The sequence below is a fragment of the Ctenopharyngodon idella genome, chromosome 10 (assembly GCF_019924925.1).
Source record: "Ctenopharyngodon idella isolate HZGC_01 chromosome 10, HZGC01, whole genome shotgun sequence".
Classification (NCBI taxonomy): Eukaryota; Metazoa; Chordata; class Actinopteri; order Cypriniformes; family Xenocyprididae; genus Ctenopharyngodon; species Ctenopharyngodon idella.
The window spans coordinates 19,693,460-19,719,738 of NC_067229.1; the positions used below are offsets into that span (position 1 = coordinate 19,693,460).

The following is a 26,279-nucleotide window of genomic DNA, read 5'->3' on the forward strand; positions in this document are numbered from 1 at the left end:
AAGGATTTCATCCCGATACCTAGTGGCAGTCAGGGTGCCATTGTCTAGCCTGTAGAGGTCTGTGCGTCCCTCCATGGAAATGCCTCCCCAGACCATCACTGACCCACCACCAAACCGGTCATGCTGAACAATGTTACAGGCAGCATAACGTTCTCCATGGCTTCTCCAGATCCTTTTACATCTGTCACATGTGCTCAGGGTGAACCTGCTCTCATCTAAAAAGCACAGGGCACCAGTGGCAGACCTGGTGTTCAATGGCAAATGCCAATCGAGCTCCACAGTGCCAGGCAGTGAGCACAGGGCCCACTAGAGGATGTCGGGCCCTCAGGCCACCCTCATGTCGTCTGTTTCTGATTGTTTGGTAAGAGACATTCACACCAGTGGCCTGCTGGAGGTCATTTTGTAGGGCTCTGGCAGTGCTCATCCTGTTCCTCCTTGCACAAAGGAGCAGATACCGGTCCTGCTGATGGGTTAAGGACCTTCTACGGCCCTGTCCAGCTCTCCTAGAGTAACTGCCTGTCTCCTGGAATCTCCTCCATGCTCTTGAGACTGTGCTGGGAAACACAGCAAACCGTCTGGCAATGGCATGTATTGATGTGCCATGCTGGAGGAGTTGGACTGTCAGTGCAACCTCTGTAGGGTCCAGGTATCGCCTCATGCTACCAGTAGTGACACTGACCCCAGCCAAATGCAAAACTAGTGAAAAACAGTCAGAAAAGATGAGTAGGGGAAAAAAATAAAATAAAAAAAAATAAATGTCAGTGGCCTCCACCTGTAAAACCATTCCTGTTTGGGGATCGTCTCATTGTTGCCATCTAGTGCACCTGTTGTTAATTTCATTAACACCAAAGGAGCTGAAACTGATTAACAACCCCCTCTGCTACTTAACTGACCAGATCAATATCCCAGGAGTTTAACTGATTTGATGCTATTCTCTGATTAAAAAGTGTTCCTTAATTTTTTCTGGAGCAGTGTATGAGTAAATCTGGAGTAATCTCACATAAAACAGACCTTCCTGAAAACTCTCCTTTGGATTCACAAACACTTTGTAAACATTCATTCAATAGTGTATATGTTAAAGTGTTCAAAAATGAAAATGTCATTTATTACTCGCCCTCATGCCGTTCCAACACCTGTAAGACCTTCGTTCATCTTCGGAACACAAATTAAGATATTTTTTGTTGAAATCCGATGGCTCAGTGAGGCCTGCATAGCCAGCAATGACATTTCCTCTCTCAAGATCCATTAATTTACTAAAAACATATTTTAATCAGTTCATGTGAGTACAGTGGTTCAATATTAATATTATAAAAGCATCAAGAATATTTTTGGTGCGCCAAAAAAACAAAATAACGACTTGTATAGTGATAGCCAATTTTAAAACACTGCCTAATGATGCTTCGGAGCGTAATGAATCTTGTGTCGAATCATGATTCGGATCGCGTGTCAAACCGCCAAACTGCTGAAATCATGTGACTTTGGCGCTCCGAACCGCTGATTCGAAACAAAAGATTCATGCTTCATGAAGCAGTGTTTTGAAATTGTGGGTGTGGAATGGCATGAGGGTGAGTAATAAATGACATTTTCATTTTTGGGTGAACTAACCCTTTAATGAATTCCAATCATTCGTAAATAGGGTGCACGTGCATGGTCATTCATAATTAGCATAATCTCCACTATGAATTACAAATACATAATAATGTGTACAGGAATGCTGTAGAATCTTCTGGACTCCCTTCTTAGGTTTGGTTCCAGAATATTGCATAGATGCTAAAGAGACTAATTGGCCATATGCCTGACAAAAAAAAAAAAAAAAAATAATAATTCAATTAATGTGTGTCCACCAAAGCGTTTTGTGTCAGCTAAAAAAAAATGCCAGGCACTCTTCTGAAAACAGCCAGCTGGTGGCACTTGAGTGTGCTTTGGAGTCAAGTTTTAGTTGACTAACCCCCAGTTTCACAGACAAGGCTTAAGCTAAGTCCTGGACTACAATGCATGTTTGAGTTGTTTTAACTGAAAGCAACTTGCACTGACATATCTTAAAATATGTCAGTGCCATTGTTTTGTCTCAAGATGCACACCAAGTAATGTTTTCTAAGGTCATTTTAAAAAGTTACTTAAATATCCTAATTTTACTTGGGCCTAATCCTGGCTTAATCTAACTTGGAACAGTATATAACTTGTCCAACGAGACTGTGGACAGTGTGGACAGTGCTTATGTATCACCGTTACATCCACCACTAGGACGTTCAGACCATAACGTCATCCATCTCCTTCCAAAATACAGGCAGATGTTAAAAAAGGACTAAACCTGTCATCCAGCAAGCGCAGTCATGGACTAAAGACTCAGTGGAAAACCTTAGAGGCTGCTTAAAGAGTAACCGATTGGGACTTGTTTTTTTTAATGATTTTAATTGTTGCAATGATCATGAGTTGTTGAATGACACGATTACCGGTTATAACTTTTGTGCAGAGACTGTGATTCAAACAAAACATATTAGAGTATTTCTAACAACAAACCCTGGATTAACAAAGATGTTAAACAAATTTTAAATAAGAGAATGGCTTTTAAGGAATGAGACACAAAGTAAAAGAACTAAATAAAGAAGTTAAACGTAAGATAAAGGAGGTGCAAATACAGTATAAAGGGAAAGTTGAGAAGAAATTTACAAGTGGTAATGTCAGCGATGCATGGAGGGGACTAAACATAATGATGGGTAGACAGCAGAAACAAGTACAACTGGTTGATGATGACCCCTATACCTTTGTAAATATTTTTTTTTATTCATGATTTGATTATCATTTTTCATTTAATTAACACCTGATGTATTATCTCACTGAATCTAAACCTATGAGAATAAAGGTAGGGGAGGTTACCAAAGTGCTCCGTAGAATTAAAACACAAAGCCACCGGTCCAGATGGTCTTAAGGGCATCGTTTTAAAAGAGTGTGCAGAACAACTTGGGCATGTCTGTACTAGGTTGTTTCAAGTCTTTTTAGATGATGGTTTTGTACCAGCAGCATGGAAAAACATAACTGTTATTCCAGTACCTAAAACTCCTCAAGCGAGAGCTCTTAAAGACTTTCGCCCAATTGCACTAACATCTATTCTGTGCATGTGCATGAAGCGTACATTATGTAAAGAACTGTTGTCACAAATTAAAGGCTTTGTAGAGCCATTACAATTTGCATACATGCCCGATCGGAGCACTGTGGATGCCTCTCTGACCTTGTTACATAAGGCTCATGTCAGAATTCTTTTCATGGATTTTAAATCAGCCTTTAATACTATACAACCGAAAATTTTAAATAAAAGATTGCAAAATTTAGGTGTAAGCAGTTGGTTGATTTTATCGATTGAAAATTTAAGAAATAGACCCCAACGAGTTTGTGTCAATGGAATCTCATCTAATTGTACAGTCCTGAATTCAGGGTTACCAGAGGGATGTGTGTTATCAACTCTACTTTTTTCTGTCTATATTAATGAACTTCAATGTAACAGGGATGATCTCACCCTGATCAAATATGCTGATGTCTTGGTTTTAATCTCTTGCCAATTGGACACGAATACTTTAACTTATTTTGAGTATATTGAAAGTCTTGCACAGTGGTTTGATGATAGTCACCTACAATAGAACATTGAGAAGACAAAGGAACTATGTTGTGGGAACAAAAATAGGACAGGTACGGCTGGTGTCTCATATGAACAAATTACTATAAAAGGTGTAATGGTAGAGCAAGTTTCAAATTTTAAATATTTAGGTACAATCATTGATGACAGACTCTCATTTCAGGAAAATGTGGACCATAAACACAAGACAGCGTTTAGGTCTACTCAGGAAACTAAGGAATTTTAGGATAGATAGGAGGGTCCTAACCATTGTTTATAGATCGATGATTGAAAGTATTTTAACATAATATTGTATCATGGTATGGTAATTTAACAATTAGACAGAAAAATAAATTAACATGAGTTATTAATGAAGCAAATAAGGTCACCGGCCAGAAACAGTACAATGCAAGAGCTGTTTTCTATGCCAGTGTCAAAGATGAATCTCTGTTCAGGAAATCTGTACAGACAATAAAGTTAAACTAAACTAAACCTAGGATTTGTGTCTTCATGTTTGTGGTCTCTCACATTTTGAATTTAACAATCTTTTAGTGTGTACCCAGCATTATGTAAAACATTTTTTCGACCTTTGGGTCCTTTAACATGCTCAAAAACTCTTGAAACTTTGCACACATGTAGAAATCTTCGGCCATGGTTATATTTGAGGGGCTCTGTAGAGCACCCCTTTTCACCTACAGTAACCAAACAACAAGTTAAGTAAAATATAATGAATATATAGGCTAATATAGTGCATATATTTAACAAAAGAGTTCATTTCTCTGGCAAACTAACAAGTTGTGGACTCGCCTGAGGTAAATGCTACGTAACACAGTGTTTACAAGCTGTTTCATTGACATCTTTCCACCACTGAAACACTGACAGAGCGATTACACAAGATATTATACGTTTCAGTAAGTTGTACTGTATCTTTCAACATACCTTCAGACGTTCATTCTATAACTAGTATTAGAGGAAGAAATGATCGTGTTCACTTGTGCTCTGTGCTGCCACTTGAAATGAGGTGCCTGTACAGTGATCTGTCACGGCACATTAAAGAGCATCAAAACTGCATTTTTGTGTTTAAATTTTGTGATAAAATGGACAGAATTTGAAAGATGATACTTTGTTTATCGAAAGTAACAAAACGCAAAGCTTATTGTGGTTAATGGTGGTTAGGCTACAACACTGTATTCGTCATGTAGATCCAATGGGATAGGGCTGGGCGGGGCAACAGGGGGCAGGGTGCTTTCGGTATGCCATGAGAGTATGGCAGTACGTACCTTGGGTGATGTATCACGGTTTGATGGTTCAATTTGAATATCATTACATCCCTAATACATACAGTATATACATGCACACAAAATTCTGATAGCTATATGACACTTTAGCGATGGCGGTTATATTTTAAATGTGTTTTTAATTTGGCCAAACACTGCACACAGACAAGTGCATGACGCAGGCAGTCTGATCTTACCTGTGACCTGGTCTACGAGGATCCTAGAGGTGATGATGCGGCCATACTGTGAGAACAGCTGCTCTAGCTCTTTCTGGGTCATAGTTTTAGGAAGACCGCTCACGTACAGGTTAGCATCACGGATAGAGGCTGAGCTCGGACGAGCATACGACACCTGGACACACACACAAAACATAATGTAGAGTCATGTGATGGGCACACACCAACACACATGAGCAGTATATCTATGACTGCAGCCTCATATCAGACAGACCTTACCTTGATGGTTTTGGTCTGCAGTCTGAGTCCATTTAAAGTGTTGATGGCTTTCTCTGCATCTTTGGGTTCCACATAGTTCACAAAGCCATAACCCAGACTCTGACCTACATGCACACACACAGACACAACGAGGTGAGGATTTATAAGAATTGCAGTGCATTATGGATCTGACTGTCACAGTATCTAACACAGGAAGTATGCTATAATGTGCACACAGGTCTGTGAGGTGAGCTGCTGCTGGTGACGTGTAAAGCCTCCATATGAAAAGCGTCTGGGTTTCTGCAGCTTTCAAAATCAAACCAAATAAGAGGGTTTAACCAGGGACCAACCCAATTTATCCCAGTGAATCAAATCTTTTGAATCCTTTCCTAGAAAAATAGTTTACTGATGTGTTCAGGGACTTCCTGCAGGTGAACAAATGAGAAAAAAAAAAAAAAAAAAAAAAAAAAAAGACAGGAATTTAAATTATTCACTTGCAAATGTTTTTTTTTTTTTTTTTTCTCCCCAAATATCTGGCCAATATTTGGCATTTTTCAGTTTGGCCAATAAGTGTTGGAACTGGGATTTTTTTTTCTGTCATTAGTTCACCGTCTGTTTAACAATCTGAAACATTTTAAAAATGTTGAAGAAAGTCAATGCAAATTGTCATGTCATCATTAGCATTCAATAAACACACATTTAAAAAAGTCTTTGAATATCTAATAGATATTTAGTTCCATGAACCTATAGTGATTCCATTTGTTAGATCCACTGAAGTGTGTATTTGTAGCCTGCCTAAAAACAGGAGTTCTTTGAATTTCTTAGAATTTATCTAAATTACAGATCTTGGTGTTATTTGATTGAAAGGTGGGTTTTGCTAATGACTTGCTGAATAAAAAAAAAAAAAAAAAAAACAATCTCAAAGGCCACCTTTTTGCACTGCCTGCAGATTACCATAGTTATCATATACGCACAGACTCTTTTCATCACGACTGGCTTGAGGGGAGTTAAACACTCAGTGTTGTGTTTTTAATGCGCCGTGTTGTTAAAATTTAAAGTTATTTTAAAAGAACCTGTCTCAAGAAGATGCAGTGGATATTCCCATTCATTTGCACCCTGTCTTTTTGCTCTCTCTCTCTCTCTCTCTCTAGAGTGAATGTGTCTTGTATCTGTCTGCACTGCCTTGGTAGTTCTAGCTAGAGTGAATGCATCAGTATTCACGTCCACTCTAGTGATCACTGTTTTAATGATCGATCTGTGTTACTTCAGAGTACTTGTCTACATTCCTGGTACCAGTAATATGTATCAAATGTAGCTAGTGTTATGTTATAATGCTTAATATTTGAATCAGCCCAATAAATTTATTAAACATCTTACCTTATATCCAAAAGTTACTGATGATATTTAAGAACATTCTTTACAGGAATATAAATACTATTTTGTCTCAAAAACAGAAGATATAAAAATATATATTATATATACACACAGGTGCTGGTCATATAATTAGAATATCATCAAAAAGTTGATTTATTTCACTAATTCCATTCAAAAATTGAAACTTGTATATTCTATTCATTCATTACACACAGACTGATATATTTCAAATGTTTATTTCTTTTAATTTTGATGATTATAACTGACAACTAAGGAAAATCCCAAATTCAGTATCTCAGAAAATTAGAATATTGTGAAAAGGTTCAATATTGAAGACACCTGGTGCCACACTCTAATCAGCTAATTAACTCAAAACACCTTGCAAAGGCCTTTAAATGGTCTCTCAGTCTGGTTCTGTAGGCTACACAATCATGGGGAAGACTGCTGACTTGACAGTTGTCCAAAAGACGACCATTGACACCTTGCACAAGGAGGGCAAGACACAAAAGGTCATTGCAAAAGAGGCTGGCTGTTCACAGAGCTCTGCGTCCAAGCACATTAATAGAGAGGCGAAGGGAAGGAAAAGATGTGGTAGAAAAAAAGTGTACAAGCAATAGGGATAACCACACCCTGGAGAGGATTGTGAAACAAAACCCATTCAAAAATGTGGGGGAGATTCACAAAGAGTGGACTGCAGCTGGAGTCAGTGCTTCAAGAACCACTACGCACAGACGTATGCAAGACATGGGTTTCAGCTGTCGCATTCCTTGTGTCCAGCCACTCTTGAACAACAGACAGCGTCAGAAGCGTCTTGCCTGGGCTAAAGACAAAAAGGACTGGACTGCTGCTGAGTGGTCCAAAGTTATGTTCTCTGATGAAAGTAAATTTTGCATTTCCTTTGGAAATCAGGGTCCCAGAGTCTGGAGGAAGAGAGGAGAGGCACACAATCCATGTTGCTTGAGGTCCAGTGTAAAGTTTCCACAGTCAGTGATGGTTTGGGGTGCCATGTCATCTGCTGGTGTTGGTCCACTGTGTTTTCTGAGGTCCAAGGTCAACGCAGCCGTATACCAGGAAGTTTTAGAGCACTTCATGCTTCCTGCTGCTGACCAACTTTATGGAGATGCAGATTTCATTTTCCAACAGGACTTGGCACCTGCACACAGTGCCAAAGCTACCACTACCTGGTTTAAGGACCATGGTATCCCTGTTCTTAATTGGCCAGCAAACTCGCTAGAAAATCTATGGGGTATTGTGAAGAGGAAGATGTGATATGCCAGACCCAACAATGCAGAAGAGCTGAAGGCCACTATCAGAGCAACCTGGGCTCTTATAACACCTGAGCAGTGCCACAGACTGATCGACTCCATGCCACACCGCATTGCTGCAGTAATTCAGGCAAAAGGAGCCCCAACTAAGTATTGAGTGCTGTACATGCTCATACTTTTCATGTTCATACTTTTCAGTTGGCCAAGATTTCTAAAAATCCTTTCTTTGTATTGGTCTTAATATTCTAATTTTCTGAGATACTGAATTTGGGATTTTCCTTAGTTGTCAGTTATAATCATCAAAATTAAAAGAAATAAACATTTGAAATATATCAGTCTGTGTGTAATGAATGAATATAACATGCAAGTTTCACTTGAATGGAATTAGTGAAATAAATCAACTTTTTGATGATATTCTAATTATATGACCAGCACCTACCTGTATGTATGTATGTGTGTGTATTATATTTTTATATATATATATATATATATATATATATATATATATATATATATATATATATATATATATATATATATAAAAAAAACTATTTTTCTTTTATTAAACATTTAACCCCTGGTTTCACAAACAAGGCTTAAGCTAGTCCCAGGCTAAAACACATGTTTGAGCCGTTTTAACTGAAAGCAACTTGCACCGGCTTATCTTAAATATGTCAGTGTCATTTTTTTTGTCTCAAGATGCACACCAGTAGTGTTTTTTTCTAAGGCACATTTATGAAAGCTACTTAAATGTCCTAATTGAACTAAGGTCTAATGCTGGCTTGATCTAAGCCCTGTCTGTGAAACCGGGCCTTAGTATTTTTGTTTTAATTAGATGATGTTTAAATATTTATTTATCAGGTTCGAGAAAAGTCCCCCAGCCAAGACTCAAACTTGGACTGAAGCACAACTGAAGTTCTGCCTATACAAGGCTATCGGCTTCAACAGATATTATATATGTCTGATACGCAGCAGACGCAGTGAATGCAGTTCAGTGCTTCCGTGCTTACTTCCGAACACTGGCTCAGTATTGGCCGGCTCCTTCGTCAACATCACACGCATGCATCGTGGTGCTCATGTGAACAGCATCGGCCAAAACTGAGCCAGCGTACGGACAAACACGGAAGCACTGAACTACGTTCATTACGTCAACTGCGTACTAGACTGACAGGGAAGAGAAAAAAAATTGAATAAAGTTGTTATTTTTGTTTGGTTTTTATGGACAAAAAGTATTCTCATCACTTCATAACATTAAGGTTGAACCACCGTAGTCACGTTGACTATTTTAACCATGTCTGTACTACTTCTCTGGACCTTGAATGACAATAATTGCGTTGCTTTCAATGGGGGATAAAAAAAAAAAAAAAAAAAAAAAAAAAAAAAAACCTTGGATTTCATCTACAGTATCTTAATTTGTGTTCCATAGATGAAGGTTTTACGTGTTTGGAACGACATGAAGGTGAGTAATTAATGACAGAAACTTCATCTTTGGGTGAACTAACCCTTTAAGTAAACTGGGTTTGGTTCTTTTAAAATTAACTATATGTGAAAACACCCTAAGGCTACAAGGGCCATGATTTTTTTTAGAAGCTGCATCTGAATTGGTATTTAGATATATTTACAGACAAAAAAAAAAAAACATTGGTTACCAACATTCTTCAAAATATCTCCATATACTTTATGCAATAGAAACAAAGTCATACAGGTTTAAAATGACATGAGGGTGAGTAAATGTAAATAAAATTCTCATTTTTGGGCAAATTATCCCCAAAATATGATTTTTTTTTTTTTTTTTTTTTTTTTTTTTTTTAAATGAAGTGATACTCTAATAAGAAACAAAAACTGCCAATAGGTGGCGGTAAATGTCTAAATGAGCAAGTCATTGAGTCGTTCAATTATTTGATTCGTTCAAACGGCTGATTCATACAGAAATGAAGTAAATTAGTAAAGTGCTGTCAAAATTAGCATGTTGAACTTCCTCCTGTATCCTTTTTTTATCCAGAATGGCAGCACAGCTAAAAGGTTTGAGCTGCGTCCTCTACTGTACAAGCGTAAACATGCATTTTCTTCATCCTGAGGCTTATTCATTTCACTTGTGAAAGGGCCTTTACATTTGCCAAAAATATAACTTTTGTTCTTATATATAAAAAAAAACAAAAAAAAAAAAGCAAGCCCAGCCCAGGTGAGAAAAAGTAACGCAAAATTAATGTAATGCATTACTTTTCATAAAAAGTAACACAATTAGTTACTTTTTAGGGAGTAACACAATACTGTAATGCAATACTTTTAAAAGTAACTTTCCCCAACACTGGTCTTAAATGAGTTAAATAACGTCTTAAATGAACTTAAAGAGTTGAGAAAATGAGATGCACGTCAGATCCGCATCATGTTCGGCAGCGGCAGGTCTTAAAGTGACAGCAGCCTAATAAACTAGTTGCTGTGATGTCATTAATGTTAACCAAGGAACAAAAGGTAACAGAAAAATGTAGCTTTAATAAGGATCAATCTATATTTAATTTTTAATTTATGCAGTGAAGACTAAAGTGTTTGATAACTTTATTTAGTGCAGATGCACTCACACCTGAGACCATTCATGTGTGGGGTTGCTTCTCAGCAAAAGGAATGGGCTCACTCACAATTTTGAACACAGCCATACATAAAGAATGGTACCAAAACACACTCCGAGAGCAACATCTCCCAACCATCCAAGAACAGTTTGATGATGAACAATGCCTTTTCCAGCATGACGGAGCACCTTGCCATAAGGCGAACGTGATAACTAAGTGGCTCGGGGAGCAAAACAGAGAAATTTTGGGTCCATGGCCAGGAAACTCCCCAAACCTTAATCCCATTGAGAACTTGTGGTCAATTCTCAAGAGGCATGTGGACAAACAAAAACCCACAAATTCTGACAAACTCCAAGCATTGATTATGCAAGAATGGGCTGCCATCAGTCAGGATGTGGACCCGAAGTTGAGGTCTTGAAAAAGAAGGGTCAACACTGCAAATATTGACTCTTTGCATAAATGTAATGGTCAACAAAAGCCTTTGACACTTATGAAATGCTTGGAATTATACTTCAGTATACCATAGTAACATCTGACAAAAAGATCTAAAAACACTGAAGCAGCAGACTTTGTGAAAATTAATATTTGTGTCACTCTCAAAACTTTTGGCCATGACTGTAGCCACAGAGAACAGCTTAATCTCGGCCAGTGCTTCAGGCACGCTTGTGATTACCTACGGGCAAATCACAGCCGTGCTGATATACAGCCATATCGCACAGCTACTCATGTGATATTGCTCATCTATCTATCTATCTATCTATCTATCTATCTATAAGATGCTTACAGAGAAAAAAAGAAAAAAAAAAAAAATCCGTATTGGTCGACCACAATAGATGATTCACAAATGGAAAATCATTACAGAGATAGCCGCGAATACCGGTGATTTTGTCTCGCACAAGTTTGCACGACTCGATCTCTCCGATGCTGCCGAACAGACTCTTGAGCTCTTCCTGTGTCATGTTCTGTGGGAGGTAGTTCACGATCAGATTGGTTTTACTGTCCTCAGTGCCGTTGGGCATCTCCACAGGTGACGTGCAGTTGTTAGAGACATTGTTGGGACAATTGCTGGTGGGACAGCTCGGCCCATTGGACAGCTGGGTCTCCATGGCTGCGATTACCTGCTATAATGCACAAAAACACAAGGAGTGAGTGATGAAAACAAATGACAGCTCAAACGCCGATATTTTTTGACAAAAAACAACTGCGCTTTATCTGAGGAACAGACACAAATGCCTAATTTGACTTCAGATTAGGGCTGGGCAGCATGACAACATGTATCGTTACCACAGTATAAAATGTCTATCGTTAAAAATTTTGCTATATAGTGTATTAAAGCTGTCGCTAACGATTATGTTTGTAATCGATCAACTGTTTTGATGATTATTCTGATTTTTTTGTAGTGATAAAAATAGAAAATGCATTATGTACATTATGTACTATAACAAACGCCTGCAGAGGGCGCCAACAGTGTAGTGATTACTGTTGTTACACAGATCAAATCCTTAATATTGGCCAAATGTTTACTTCATCTTTAATATTTGCACGTGTGCACTTCCTTACGATGTAAATGCTACAGCCACTGTAATTTCTTGAAGAACATGTGAACATTAAAACATGCAAAGTTGCAAACTCGTGATGAGCAGTTTGCATATTTAGAAACATGTATTCTCCTGCGTTTGCTTAGCTTTATAAGCGTTTCACGTTACAAATCTGATTAAATAGCGCACATTCTGTTCCCAGATGAACGTCATAAACAACCCAAACTCACAGCATATGCAGAAATGGAGTTTGTTAACCGAGCTGCTGAGACGCACTCCACGCATGCAAAACAGTGCAACACATGCAGAGACACATGCAGAGTTTGTGCAACACATGCAGAGTTTGTGCAAAGCTTCTGTGAACGGAGCTGCTCTGAGACGGAAGAAACTCGTAACCTGTATGCGTGTAAATAATTAAATTGCGAGGATTTTTAAAAATCGAGTACTCGAATTGAATCGAGAAATCGTGACAGCCCTAGTATTGCGTTATGTAAAAATACAGCACTATTGACACTTCAGAGTCATGAAATGCATGAATGCAACAAAGAGCCGGACATGCTTAATGTTAAAAAGAGTTATAAGCGCAATATATCCTGAAAGGGAACATGGTGCACACTGCCAAAGTGCACTCACAGAAAGCTGCCTCTCTCAGAAGGCAATCATCAATTTGGGACGTGCTTTAAAGTGTTATTGAGCACAATAAGCAGTGAAAAAGAACTCAATGCAGTGCACGTGATGACTGACACACAGCATCAACGTGTGCACAGAAAGCCGCGTCTCTCAGCATGCTATCGCAAATGCAGTTCTCTTTCACATCTCATTGCGTTCTCCTTCACATCGCATTGTCAAAATGCCCATTGTGTGGAGTATTCATGTAAAAACAGCCAGTTATGTCTCAAGTGAAAGTAAACAGCTAGGTGTTAGTCTTGGCCTCAGACGTCACACCCATGGACAATTGGCTGAATGTCTGATGCATATGGCACACTTAACTGAAAACAGGATTTTCAAAGTCGTCATCTAATTAGTTGAATTCTACAGCATGTCCGGGAGATGTGCGTCACGTTGTTTAACGGTCTGCCTGGAAACAAAGATGCCGTGATGCCAAACTCCCTCATGGAAGAAGAAAACCGTCGTGTTTACAACTCTGACAATGAGCGTTTATCAGGATCAACTAAACGCTGGATTTTCAAAGTATGTTAAGTATGTAAAGTTCATGGCATAGGCTCTTTAAAATACGTCCAAGAGTTCTACACACCGGTCTGTTATTGTAGGGACATCAACGTTACATTTTCACGCCCCTAAACATGACGCAGAACAAAACAAACTGTGATTGGTTGCTTCACATGTCAGTCAGACAGCCAATGAAAGCTGCTATGGAGTCCAGACCTTCTGCCGTCAGTTTGAAGTCTACGCGAGACTAGTTGGGTGTAAACTGGATGTGTATCAGTATAATGGATCCGTGCATTTGGTCTTAAAGTGACAGCAGCCTAATATACTTGATACCTAATATCTGCTGCTCTGTCATTAATGTGACTCAATCAAAATAGAAAATAACTTCTCTTGACTGAGTAACTTTTTTTTTTTTTAGCTTTAATAAGAATAAATTTATATTTAATTCAGTGAAGACTATGCAATTTTATTTTTACATTTGATTATTAAATTTCTGTGCTAATTCTAACTACATATTAAAGAAACCTATTGTACCTGAAATTTTTTAAAATTCATATTTTTGTTAATTTGTATTTGTCCTATTGTTAGTAATTTGCTTCTTTTTTCTTATTTTTAAGAACAGAAATTAGATAAAATAACACAAAACAACTATATTGTGATATTTCTCGGTATGAGAAATTTTATTCCTTCGATAACAATACATAAGAATTTGGTCATATTGCCCACCCCTACTTCAGATCATTTGAAATATAGTGTACGAATCAAACTATGCTTCTCTGTTCACATCTGCGTTCGATTTGATTCCAATTTTGATTTTATTTATTTTTTGTATCAGTTATGAGCTATTTTGCTTACCTAGAAATAGACAATTCAGATAATTTTACAAATTATACAAAGAGCATTATGATGTGGTACATTAGAGAAATTTAAAAATTAACGGGAGTTTGTGAGTCTGTCTAATAATTAAAAAAATAAATAAATAAATAAAAAATTACAACAACAGCACCAGAACCAGTGTAATTCCCACCATGCAAACAAAGGAAAGGATTTCTGGGAAAGAAAAACCTCAGAACAGAAGGCACTTTCACAAACAGGGTATAAATCGGTAATTAATAATTATCTTTTGTTTTAAATCATTGATTAAAGCCCACTTTTTTTTTTTTTTTTTTTTTTTTTTTTTTTTATACAGAGCTATTTGAACTGGCTATTATTTCATATGAAATTAAACATCTTAAACATCAAACTTTGTTTCTTCTGATGTATCCAAGAATTCACCACCACCTCATGGATTTTCCCCATTACAGAAAATAATCATTCATTAAAGGGGTCATGACATGAGGTTATTGCAGTTGCAGGACATAGATGTGATTTTGTGTTACAATGCAGGACATGTGTGAGAAAGATAAATGTACTACTATTATACTATGTAAATACTTATTTACATTAGCCTTATTTGCCATTATGTTGGATGGTAACATTTTAAAATCGCAAATAAGCTTTATTAATTGTGGCCGACTCTGTGACTGACAATGTTACTTTTAAAAGTATTTCGTAACAATATTGTGTTACTCCCTAAAAAAGTAACAAATTACGTATTAAGTATATATAATATAATAAAGTAATGCCTTATGTACTTCTGCGTTACTTTTCCTCACCTGGGCTTGGCTTGCTTGTTCTTTAATTACAACTTTTAATTACAAGTTGCATGTACAAAGTTATTGAAAATTGTTTAATGTTTTGGAAATAAATCTGTTATTTGAATTTCAGTCTCATTTTTTAATTTTGTTCAAAATATCGTGATGTGTATCGTATCGTGAACCCAGTATCATGACACGTATCGAACCGTGAGCTGAGTGTATTGTTACACCCCTATTCTACACTGATTTTTTCCCGATTCTGAAAAATTCCTCTATGAATGTGTTGGTTAGTTATTTTCCCCTACTGTAGCTATAGCATGACGGCTGCGCAAATGGATTTTTAAATGCCAGTGGCATTGTCATAGTACTTATTGTGGTATTGTAATTTCAGGGAAGAAAAATATTATACAGACATAATCGAAATGCGGGACACTGCTTACCTCTTACAGGATGCTTGACAAAGCTCCCAATTTCAGGACTGTCCCGCATAGTCACCCTAGCCATGACTAGGGTTGGGAACCGAGAACCGGTTCTCATCCGGAACCAGTAGTGTTTTTTGAAAAGAACCGGAACCGTGCAAGATTTCTAAGTTTCGGTTCTGAAAACGGTTCTGGTGCGATGGGTGGGCGAATTGCGGGGAGCGTATCCTTTAATAGAGACATCTCACATCATGAATATTATAGCAATGAATGCACTGAAAATCCCTCTCTATACGTCAGATTTCAATGCAGAGAGAGAGGTGTCCAAAGCTGCACGATTAATCTTTAAAAGATCGCATTCTCGATTTCAACACCTACATGATCTAATTCCTAAATGACAACGATTCGCCCGTGTATATTAAACCTTTGACAAAAATAAAATTGCGACATTCAAATCTGCGTTTGCACTGCCGTTGATCTAAAGAGATTTGTCATGTGTAGATATAAACAGCTTCACAAACAATATTTTCAAACGCACATTATTTCTGTGTGACAAATAGGCCTATTCCAATTATAACAGAAGTATACAAAAGTTTATTATTCAGACAGAAACGCTGGTGTTTATGTATAATAAATTAGGCTACCTTCTGAAAGTAACTGTACTTCAAATAACGACTATCGATTGCATTGTTACGCCACTAGGTGGCAACAAATTACTCTTAATGTGTCTATCACTGAATCATTCTTTCAGAAACAAGTCTTCTTTCTGGTAACACTTTACAATAAGGTTCATTTATGAACTAACCATGAGTGATACATTTGTTACTGTATTTGTTAATCTTTGTTAATGTTAGTTAACAAAAATATTATTAACTTCACAGTACATTAACTAATGTTAACAAACACAACTCTTGATTTTAATAATGTATTAGCAAATGTTGAAATTAACATTAATAAATGCTGTAGAAATGCAGTTCATTATTAGTTCATGTTAATGTAGTTAACTTATTTTAACTAATGAACCTTATTGTAAAGTGTTAGCGAATTTGTTGAGATTGTTCTGTTAAATTCATTTTACAAGAATAATAACCACAAAAAGGACTGTTTGAGTCAAGTATTGTGCATTTTTTCCTTACTACTATTTTTTTATTAGTTGTTTAATTATTTTAATGGAACCAGAACCGGAATCGTTAGGCAGAACCGGAATTGGAAAATTTCTCACGATTCCCAACCCTAGCCCCTTTAAAATTGGCAGTGACATTTGGACCCATTCTACAGCATAACACAAAGACAGGTAAATAATCAAGAGTTGCTGCTAACCCATTAATAGATGTGTGATGAATACATTGTTACCGTAAGAAAAAAAACAAAAAAAAACAAAAACACCTGCATTTCTTTAGTTTATGGAAAATTGAATAAATTGGTTTGATAAACACAAACCATCATGTGATCCCTAACCCTAGCCCCTACTGGATGATGGCAAGTTGGCTTTTTTTTTTTTTTTAGCAGCTGCCAATAAGTTTTTCAGTTTGGCCTCATGAGTCATGCACAGAAGTGCCCTTTCTACATCTTCATTAGTTTATGGTCTTTGTCAGAGACAAAGTCTGCATGAACAATAGTCCGGGCAAGTTTAGTCAAAAACTGAAAATTTGCTTCGCCTATGGAATATTGTTCTATTTTGATGCTGTCAATTTGACAGCTGGGGCAGAACATCCTTAACCATTCCCCTCCCTATGCTGCAAAATTAACTAAAACTTTCCTTCTATGTCATATTCACTGTTTACTGCATGTAAAATTAACATTGCCTGGTCTTTATATATTATATGATTCCCAGTGCACACTGACTTACTGTAACCAACAGTGCACTGGAGTTTTGTTTTTTTTGGTATTTATATTTTCAATTTCTTTGTTTTACAGAATCAAGAAGTTCTTATCTAAAGTATATTATCCGTTTATTTTACAGATTTTATCAAGTTATTTTAGTAAATATGTTTAAAAAAAAAAAAAAAAAAAAGGCAGAAATTGCAATGCTTGTCATTTACTATCTTTGCATACAACATACCTCTCTGAGTGCCAAAAATCCACTGAAATGGTCAAGTTGAGGCACATTACCTTGCTCTTAAAAGTGTTTATAAGAATCTATATTTGAATTGGTATATCTGGAAGAAGGGATTTTGTTCATTTTAACAGCTTCTGAAACCATCAGGAGCTCAAATAAGCAATATCGTAACTACGTTACCACACTGACATCCCAATATCTCCAGGATTGAACCATATAGGGCCTTAAAAATTAGGATTCCAAAAGAAAAGTTTCATAGGAACAAGAATCCTAACTTATATTAAAATATCTAACAATTCCTGAGTTACAGACATGTAAACTTCAGAATTTTGACACTTAGAGAGGTTGTATGCAATTATTTTTTTATAGAGGAAAACAAGAATCATTTCTATTTTCAGTATTATTTGTTATTATTTGTAAGAGAGAGAGACATTTCTAGATTCAACATTATTTGTTGTTCAGATATGTTCAGATATTTCAAAAGAAAAGTTTGTTAAGACCAGAATCTAAAAAGATATTAAGTTATGCAAAATTTGTAGCAAAAAACACAAGAAGTGCTTTTCCCATTTTTGAACTGTCACCGTTGGCATATATGCAACAAAGATTGCTAAAGTAAATAGATTTAACTATTAGACATACCAATCTCTGTGCAAAAATAAAATAATTATGCTGCCATCTTTCTAAGGTCCTTTTTACCCCCCGGGTAATTTTATAAAAAAAAAAATAAATAAAAAAATAAAAAATAAAAAGTGTCAAGATACACATTTATGACATTTAATATTTTGGCTTTCTTCTTCATTTATGTATTTAATTTAACTCCAATTTAGCAATCTTGTCGGTTAATGGTTATTGATGGGTTAATGATCTTCGGTTGTCGGTTAGGGATGTTTTTTTCCCTATTTAGTACCCTTTTTGTAGAAAGTGCCAGAAAAGCAAAACAAACGAAAGAATGAAAGAATTTGTGCTACTGTCAGATCAGCATTACAGTCTACAGCCTAAAAACAAAGCAAACACTACACCCTGCAAACACAAACGACTCATTTGAATACTTATTCTGATAGCTTAAAGTTGATCAAATTATTTTAGATGCAGTTGTCCAAAGATAAACAACCAACATCAGCACAGCTCATGGTGACACTGGACTGACAGTGATAAAAGAAGAAATTAAAAAGTCCCACAAACCCCAGTCCACGGCTCGGCTGCCCACGAGCCACTTCTCAGAAGAGAAGCCACATCACACAGCCTGACTGCCATGATGGCTGGAGAGGACGTCTGCAAACAAAAGCACATCAGAGTCAGTCACTTACACATGCACACTGCAACATTAGCTCCCTAATTAGGGAAACACAATCATGACTAATGGCAAGGCAGATGGCTCACTTTGGCCTCTACGTACCTGCAATGATTAGGCACAAAATGTTTGTAATGTTAGTGTCAAAAAACAGTGTGCACAAGCAGCCACTGAAAACTGATTTACACGATTTACACATATTCGTACTGGGATGTACTAAAGATGCTAAATCTTTCTATCAATCTGCCGATACCGAGAGTTTTTAAACAATTGGGCCATGTTCTATAGTGCAGATAATTGCTTTTATGCCGATTATTTGCAGATACATTTCGGTGCAGGTCTTTCGCATTTGTACAGAATGAACACAGCATTGTTTTAACCACTGCACATGCGTAATTTCCAAGTTCTAAACACAGGACATGCTTTATATCAAGTGCTTCAAAATAACTAACGGTTTGCCCTCCTGTCAGATGCATGTGCTGTTTAATGCATCTGAGACCTGTATTCCTCTTAGGAGGCATCTTAGGCCCTGTTTCCACCAGGTATTAAGATGTGATCCGATCGACCAAAACACAAGTAGACGAGGCAGACACAGACCCGTACACTTTTGTCCACTTTCAACCACTTCTCTCCTGATTTCTTCGAGGGGAGGGTCTATAGGCGGGTAAATGTGTTTTTGTTTTTTTCAGATCTTTCGATCTAATGGACAAAATAAGCTTGTGCAATTTACATATAAATGCAAAATGACAGAAAAACAGAGCAGCAGCTTTTGTTTCTATTCTTATAGCCGCAAGACCACGCTGAACGCGGTGAGTGTGTGTTAAAAATCAGGAATGGTGAGAGAACATCTTCAAACCAAACTTGGGTTTAAATCCTGTCTGGCTAGCACGCTTCCCATAAAGTTTGCACGTTAGGTCAGTAGGTGGAGAATAGGTGTTTTTTTTGTGGCTGTTCGAACACATTCGACCACATGAGCGTTTACACTATGAAAGCAATGCAGTCGAATGCATTTTTGACTACCTCTGGAAATGGTCGAAAGTGGACAAGCTCAAAACGTTTTAGGGGTGTCAAACTCATTTTAGGTTGAGGTAACCATGTGCAAGTTTCTAGTATGCCTAGTTAGACCTTGATTAGCTGGTTCCGGTGTGTTTAATTAGGGTTGCAGAGTTTAGCTCCAGGACCGAGTTTGGACACCCCTGGTCTGAATGTTTGTGTGCCACAATGCAGCTAGTGCAGTAGCTCAATATAATAGTACATCCAATAGTTTAAATTGTCCAAACTGGCAAGCCTTAAAACACAAACAATTGACAAAGTTTAGTGAGGACGCAAGTGAAAGTGATCTCACTTCAGGGCTCACCGCTCGCTGTGTGTTGACTCTGCGTTCGAGTTCGCCCCCGTGTTGCTTCCATACCACTGACTGCACGGGGCGGAGTCACGTGACTACACACACGGTAGTATGTTTTTAAGGGAAAACAGGATTTTTTTTTTTTTTTTTTTTTTTTTTTTTTTTAAACGAAATAACCGACATGGGAAAATTACGTCGGTTAGAGGGTCTGAATTTTGGTTTCGATTACTTTTCGATTAATCATCCAGCCCTAGATAGATGCACTTTTTTTGGCCTTCAAAATTGTGAGCACCATTCATTACCATTATAAAGCTTGGAAGAGCAAGGATATTTAATATAACTCTGATTGTATTAATCTGAAAGAAGATAGTCATATGCACCTAGGATGTCTTGAGGGTGAGTAAATCATGGGATGATTTTCATTTTTGGATGAACTACCCTTTAAAGCCCGGGATATACTGCACGTTTTAGCAGCCCTATAAGATCATTACTTTATCACACTGCGACATGGAACTACTAAACTTGGGTACGACATGCATGTAGACTGTACGATGATGACACCTGTTGACTCGTAGGCTATGATGCAAGTTTCTATAGAGGAATAAAACGTCATCAGCATGCGCTAGTGGTAAACAAAACACCATGTTGAATCACACTTTGGCAGTGGTAGATTTTGTGTGATGAAAATAAAAAGGAAGTGGCGAAAGAAGAAGGGAAAAGACTTGAGGTAAGCAGTTTTAAGTTTTAGCGCCATGTCACGTTGATTTCATGTTGCATTTTTATTGGCTGGTCAGTAGATGTAGGTTGTAGCAGCAAACGCACTGTGTGATGATAATGCTGAATTTCTGACACTGTCAGAAAATGATCGTAGGCTATCTTTGGTCGCAAGACCGGGAAAACGGCCGTCTTTGAACCTCTCACTGTACGACATAAGACCACCGATTAAGAGCCATGATCATAGAAATCGCCACGATTGTTTCACGGACAGCAAAAAAATCATGCAGTGTATCCCGGGCTTTAGTCACATTACATTTGAATACACTAGCTTTGCAAAAATTATGCAACTATGTGTTTGAGAAAGTAAGAGAAAGTTTATTAGTTTAACAGTGTCTCTGATTTAAACTTAACAAAAATCAAACTAATTTCTGTAAATGTATTCAAACTATTGCATCAAACGAATTCAAAGAACATATGATAGAATGTGAGTCGCTGCAGTCAGATGGTCCGCAGCAACAGAGACAGTGAGCGCTTGTGCACTCATAATTGCTCAACCACATGTGCTCAGTTTAAAAAAAAATAATAATAAAATCAGAGATAGTGTTTAAAGAAGTGTGTGCAACAAACTTAGGCATGTCAGTTAACCAAACAATATTAAGGCTTATTTGTGTGACAGATCCTATATCACCCTGCCTGGATGTGGCACTGAACATGAACAGATAATTTCCTCCTGTGTGGACTCTTAAAACACAAAACTTCACCTGCACTAACATTCATCTCATGAACACCCTTGACTGCACCAGACATACAGCACAAAGTCATGCAAGCATTAAAATGAATCAGAAAATTAAGCAGAAGAAAAAACAGTGTTAGAAACCTGGAGAACATCAGCTAGAGACATGCATTGTTTCCTGTCTCAGTCTATGCAAAGATGACTGAAATTGATTTTAAACATCAATCTTCGACACCGAGAGACTAGTCTGCCTGAACAGCTCATTGCTTCGGTTAATGGGAGAAACTCGAAACTTTGAATCAGTTGAATCAATTGGTTTGCAATAGAGTACCTCAGGGATGACGTGTTTTTGTAGGCAAAACCCGGAAGCGAGTTAGCATTTTAGGACTTCCGGTTCCATCGCCATAAAGTCAATGGGTTTTTTGAATGGGTTTTTGCTAAATCGCCTGAAATAAGGTCTGTGGTTAACAAAGCCTCTAAATATTTTCACGTTTTGATCTATGACATACAACACACCAGTTATAACCTGCTTGTGATTTTTTTAAACCTTTATTGTGTCTTAAAAACGGCGGTTGCTAACAAATTGCTAAAAGGGACTACTTCCTTTGGCGGGGACTTTAGACGTCATCATGACAAACAGGACATTTGGACAGCATTTCTCATGAAGTATTCATACACAGCGCAGATCATAATCAGCGAGCATTAGGGATGTGACGGTGAGAAAATTTTCCCACCGGTTAATAGACATGTGACAACACCAGTAATACCGGTGTCACCGGGGGGCGGGGCCTCTACCTCTTTTTTTTATAGGGCCGTTCACATATCGCGTCTAAAAACGCGTGGAAAGCGAAGCCACGTCGCTTTCTCCTTGTTTCCAAAGCGCTTGCGCTCCTGTGGCGTCTATCATTGCTATGCAACCATGAACCAAAGTCCCTTTAAGACTATAGTCTTTGCATGAACTGCGCTCTCCGCAATGAGGAATGTTTTTGACATGAAAAATAAAAACCTGCCCTGTACAGCTATGATCAGCTGTTCGGCTGAGCTTTCGATGTTTTGTTAGGGAAAGGCCGACTTTCACTTTCAAATTAACGGCAATTTCTTGAATGGTGGGTTACTCTTACTGAAAAACACTCGACAAAACGGACATTTTGGCATAATTTGTGTGCATTATGGTTCGTTAAGAGCAGAAGAGAACTCGATACTGGCGCGCACGCATTGTGTGTGTGTTCTAACCTCGGTGCCGCGGTGGGCAAGTGATGAAACCGGTGTTGCGACTGATCACCGGTAACACCGACTACCGTAGCAAGCCTAGCGAGCATGTTTTTAAATTAAGTTGTTTTTTTTTAATTAAAGTTTGAGGAAGCTTGGTGGTGGTGACGTTGATCCGCAACCATGGTGTGCTGTAGTCCGTTTATAGCCTACTGTTAGCTTTATATATCTGACGACTTTATTTAGGCTTCAAAATGTATAAATGTTGTGTTAACTTGTAAAGATTACCTTGATAGACAAAACGTGTAAGTGTCGTAACCCTTTGTTAAACAGAGCTTATTTTTTGCGATTTTCCAAAAGTCTATGAGAAAAATGCATAGGCTTTCGATCGAGGGAACCCGTGCGCCGCTAACTTCCGGGTTGGCCTACAAAAACACTGTCATCCCTGAGGTACTCTATTTGCAAAAACGTCACGCGCTGGTGACCCCTGCTGGTCAGAACATTGTAAATGCAGCAAATTCAAACTCCTTTTACAAACCAATTGCAAGTGTATAAGGTGTAAACTATTATATATAATTTACAAATAAGCTAATACTTTTAAGTATGATGTCTTTATCATGTGTTTTTAAATTGTTGGGCTTGTTTTAATTATTTTATGGAATGCTTGGTTAATCAGACCAATAAGAGACTTGGCTACAACTCTGCCTTATTCAAGTGTTTCATTAAATGTCTATAATTTATAAAATTGACCCGAGATCAGGTAAAAATCAATACTAGTTCATGGGCACACAGAAAACGCCACTAGCGAAATCGTTATGACTTAAAGCCTCGTTTAGTCAAATCACGTGACTTTTGATGCAGACTTCGAGTCTTCAAACAAATGATTTGCAAAGGTTTCGAAGCATGTTTCTAAAGCGCCCATCACTAGCTTCAGTTGTGCGAGGTCAAAGATCACGGTTCGAATCCGCTAAACAAGCATCAGAAGGGGAAAAAAAGCAGATGCTCAGATAAATGAAAACTCTAAAGCCAGGTAAACGTAGACTATGTACAGACAAACGCAGCTACTAAGAAGGTGCAAAACTCGGTAAATACAGTACCACAGGTAAACTTGGGTAAATAAACGCAGATAAAGTCAGGTAAACAGAGGCATATACACTACACACTGAAAACAAAACAAGATTCAGGTGCAAGTCAGTAAATGGTGGATAAACCGGATAATCAATTAACTTATCGACGTCAAGTTAATCTGCGAACAAATCTTTTCCTAACAACTTGCGTTCCACAGAAACAACACACTAAGTAGACAAATATAAAGGCCGTGGAGAACATGAACACTAACTACTGGAACATTAAATATTACAAACATCTAATTGAAGCATGTAAAACTCAAGGCGGCTTATTTATTTAACCCGAAAACAAACGCATAACATCTAAAGAAACGGCTTCATACAAAAAGCAAAGAAATAAAGCGCCTTTCTTACCTTAATTCGGTTTATAAATTAATGGAGTGTGCTGATGCGCGCCTTCACACGTTAAGGGGGCGATGGCGGGAAACAGCGACTCTAAATAACTGGCATGTGAATGATCCAATCAAGGAGCTTCGTTACGATTCCCGCACACGCTATTGAACAATGAGAGACGGATCAAACGCAAAGTTGCGAGGCCTTCGTGAACCTTCAGGTGCTGCGGATCAAGGTGTGATGAGCGCGCGCGAACACTCCCTAAAATTTGAAAGAGCGTACTGGCCGTACTGCTGTGACTAGTATACATCTGAAGTCAGCCTCCCTCACTCTCTGTGGCACCATGTTACTTTCTTCAAAAATTCTTTGCCTATTTGTTGCTTCATTTAAGTAATTAATGATGATAATTAGCATATTTCATGAATAATAAACGGTGTCCATCTGATTTTGTGTTTCTTGTGCGTGCGTGATATTTAAAATATCTCCACAAGCTGGTGACCCCTGCTTGCCAAAAATATGTAATAGCAACGACAATTCACAGTTTCCTTTTACCAAACAATTGCAAATGTTTTATTTAAAATTGGTTTGCAAAATATAATCTACGAATCATCAAATATCATCAAATATTAAGTGTCTGTACAATATGTGTTCTTTTATTTAATTGTTTTCTTTTCTGGTGTGTTTTGTGAGTTTTATGGAGGGCTTTGGCTATTACTTTTTTTTTTTTTTTTTTTTTACACAAATGTGGCATTAAAAATTTCTTATAAAACTGAACAAGGATCAAATAAAAACACAAAGGCCTGCTGTTTCATGGGCCCTCAGCAACGGTATTGAAACTTCAAAACAGTAACATGACGTAACGAAGCCTCGTTTTCTGAATTCACATGACTTTGCCGGTTTGCTACACAAACTCTAATGCAGAGAAATTAAGAACAGAAAGAAATTAGCAAAGAAATTAAGCTCGCACAGACTGTCATTGGTGTCTGTAGAAACTAGTGCCACTTCTTGGGGGTGTATATTGCCAAATATTGAGAGTGTATGACTGTATACAGTATATGCAAGAGCACATGTAATTTCTTCACTTTGACACAAAACTGCTTCTCAAAACTCAAACTGATGCTCCTCACTCCTCTGCCTCTAGCCTGTGACCCAGAAACCAATCAAAGAAAGCCATCTTGAAGGACATCTCAATTCTCTAATTGCACCATAAGGAACGAGGACCGAGGAAGTTTCCAGAGGACCGATGAGCAAGGATGCACAAGTGTATCCTGTCTTTATTTTCGAGAAACCTGACGCACATATAAATTCTCCTCCTCATTCACATCTGTCAGAATAATTTTATTTTGTTTTACTTTTGCACTTTAAATAAACCACTAATCTTTCATATTTCAACCGGGCATCTTGCTTTATTATTATTTATTATGATTTTTTTAAATAACCAAACTTAAACAACATAAGGAGGTCACTTGAGCATAGCTGATGACGCTTTGAAGTGATCAAGAATATTCCAAAGTACAAAAGAGCTTTCCTTCAATTCCTCTGTCCTCATTTTATTTCCTTTCATCCTTCCCTCACATCCTAAGGGGGTTTAAACTGAGACGTGAGGAAAGGAAAAGAGGATGCACAAATAAGAAATGTGAAGCACCCTGACCCAAAGCGTTCACATGAATCCTTTGCTCTTGCTCAGAGATATGGTGCACACCAACTCCAGTTATGTCCCATGCGTTAGGGAATCATACTCTTGCTTTTGGGCTTTGCGATTTAAACAAAATAAACTTACACAACTGACCAATTACATGCTGTTCTGAAGTTAACATTCTATTCTGTTGTGAAGTTTATGTTTTATTTTGTCCTGAAGTTAACATTTTATTCTGTTGTGAAGTTAAAATTGTATTATTTTCTAAAATTAACATTCTGTTCTGATGTTTATATTCTGTTCTGAAGTCAAAATCCTGTTCTGTTCTGAAGTTAACATTCTGTTCTGATAGTAACATTATATTCTGTTCTAAGTTACCGTTCTCTTCTGAGGTTTACATTCTGTTCGGTTCTGAAGTTAACATTCTATTCTGAATTTAACATTCTCTTCTTTTCTGTACTGAAGTTAATGGTCTGCTCTGTTTTGAAGTTAACATTCTGTTGCGTTGTGTTCTCTTCTGAAGTTAATATTCTGTTCT

General features: G+C 37.5%; 1 protein-coding gene across 2 annotated transcripts in view; it reads right to left on the bottom strand.

Moving 5' to 3' along the window:
• The window catches only part of elavl2 (ELAV like neuron-specific RNA binding protein 2), a 32,084-nt gene extending 7,715 nt beyond the window's left edge, over nt 1–24,369 (bottom strand). Inside the window, exons 1-5 of one of the 2 annotated variants that reach the window (XM_051911192.1) lie at nt 24,127–24,364; nt 18,533–18,622; nt 11,405–11,648; nt 5,343–5,446; nt 5,085–5,238 (exon numbers count right to left, since the gene is read on the bottom strand). In XM_051911192.1, coding sequence (XP_051767152.1) covers nt 5,085–5,238; nt 5,343–5,446; nt 11,405–11,648; nt 18,533–18,604 — 574 coding nt within the window. In that variant the 5' untranslated portion in view covers nt 18,605–18,622; nt 24,127–24,364. Of the gene's footprint in view, nt 1–5,084; nt 5,239–5,342; nt 5,447–11,404; nt 11,649–18,532; nt 18,623–24,126 lie in introns of both variants that reach the window. The other variant, XM_051911193.1, reaches the window with a different exon arrangement.
• Nucleotides 24,370–26,279: the final 1,910 nt, after the last annotated feature.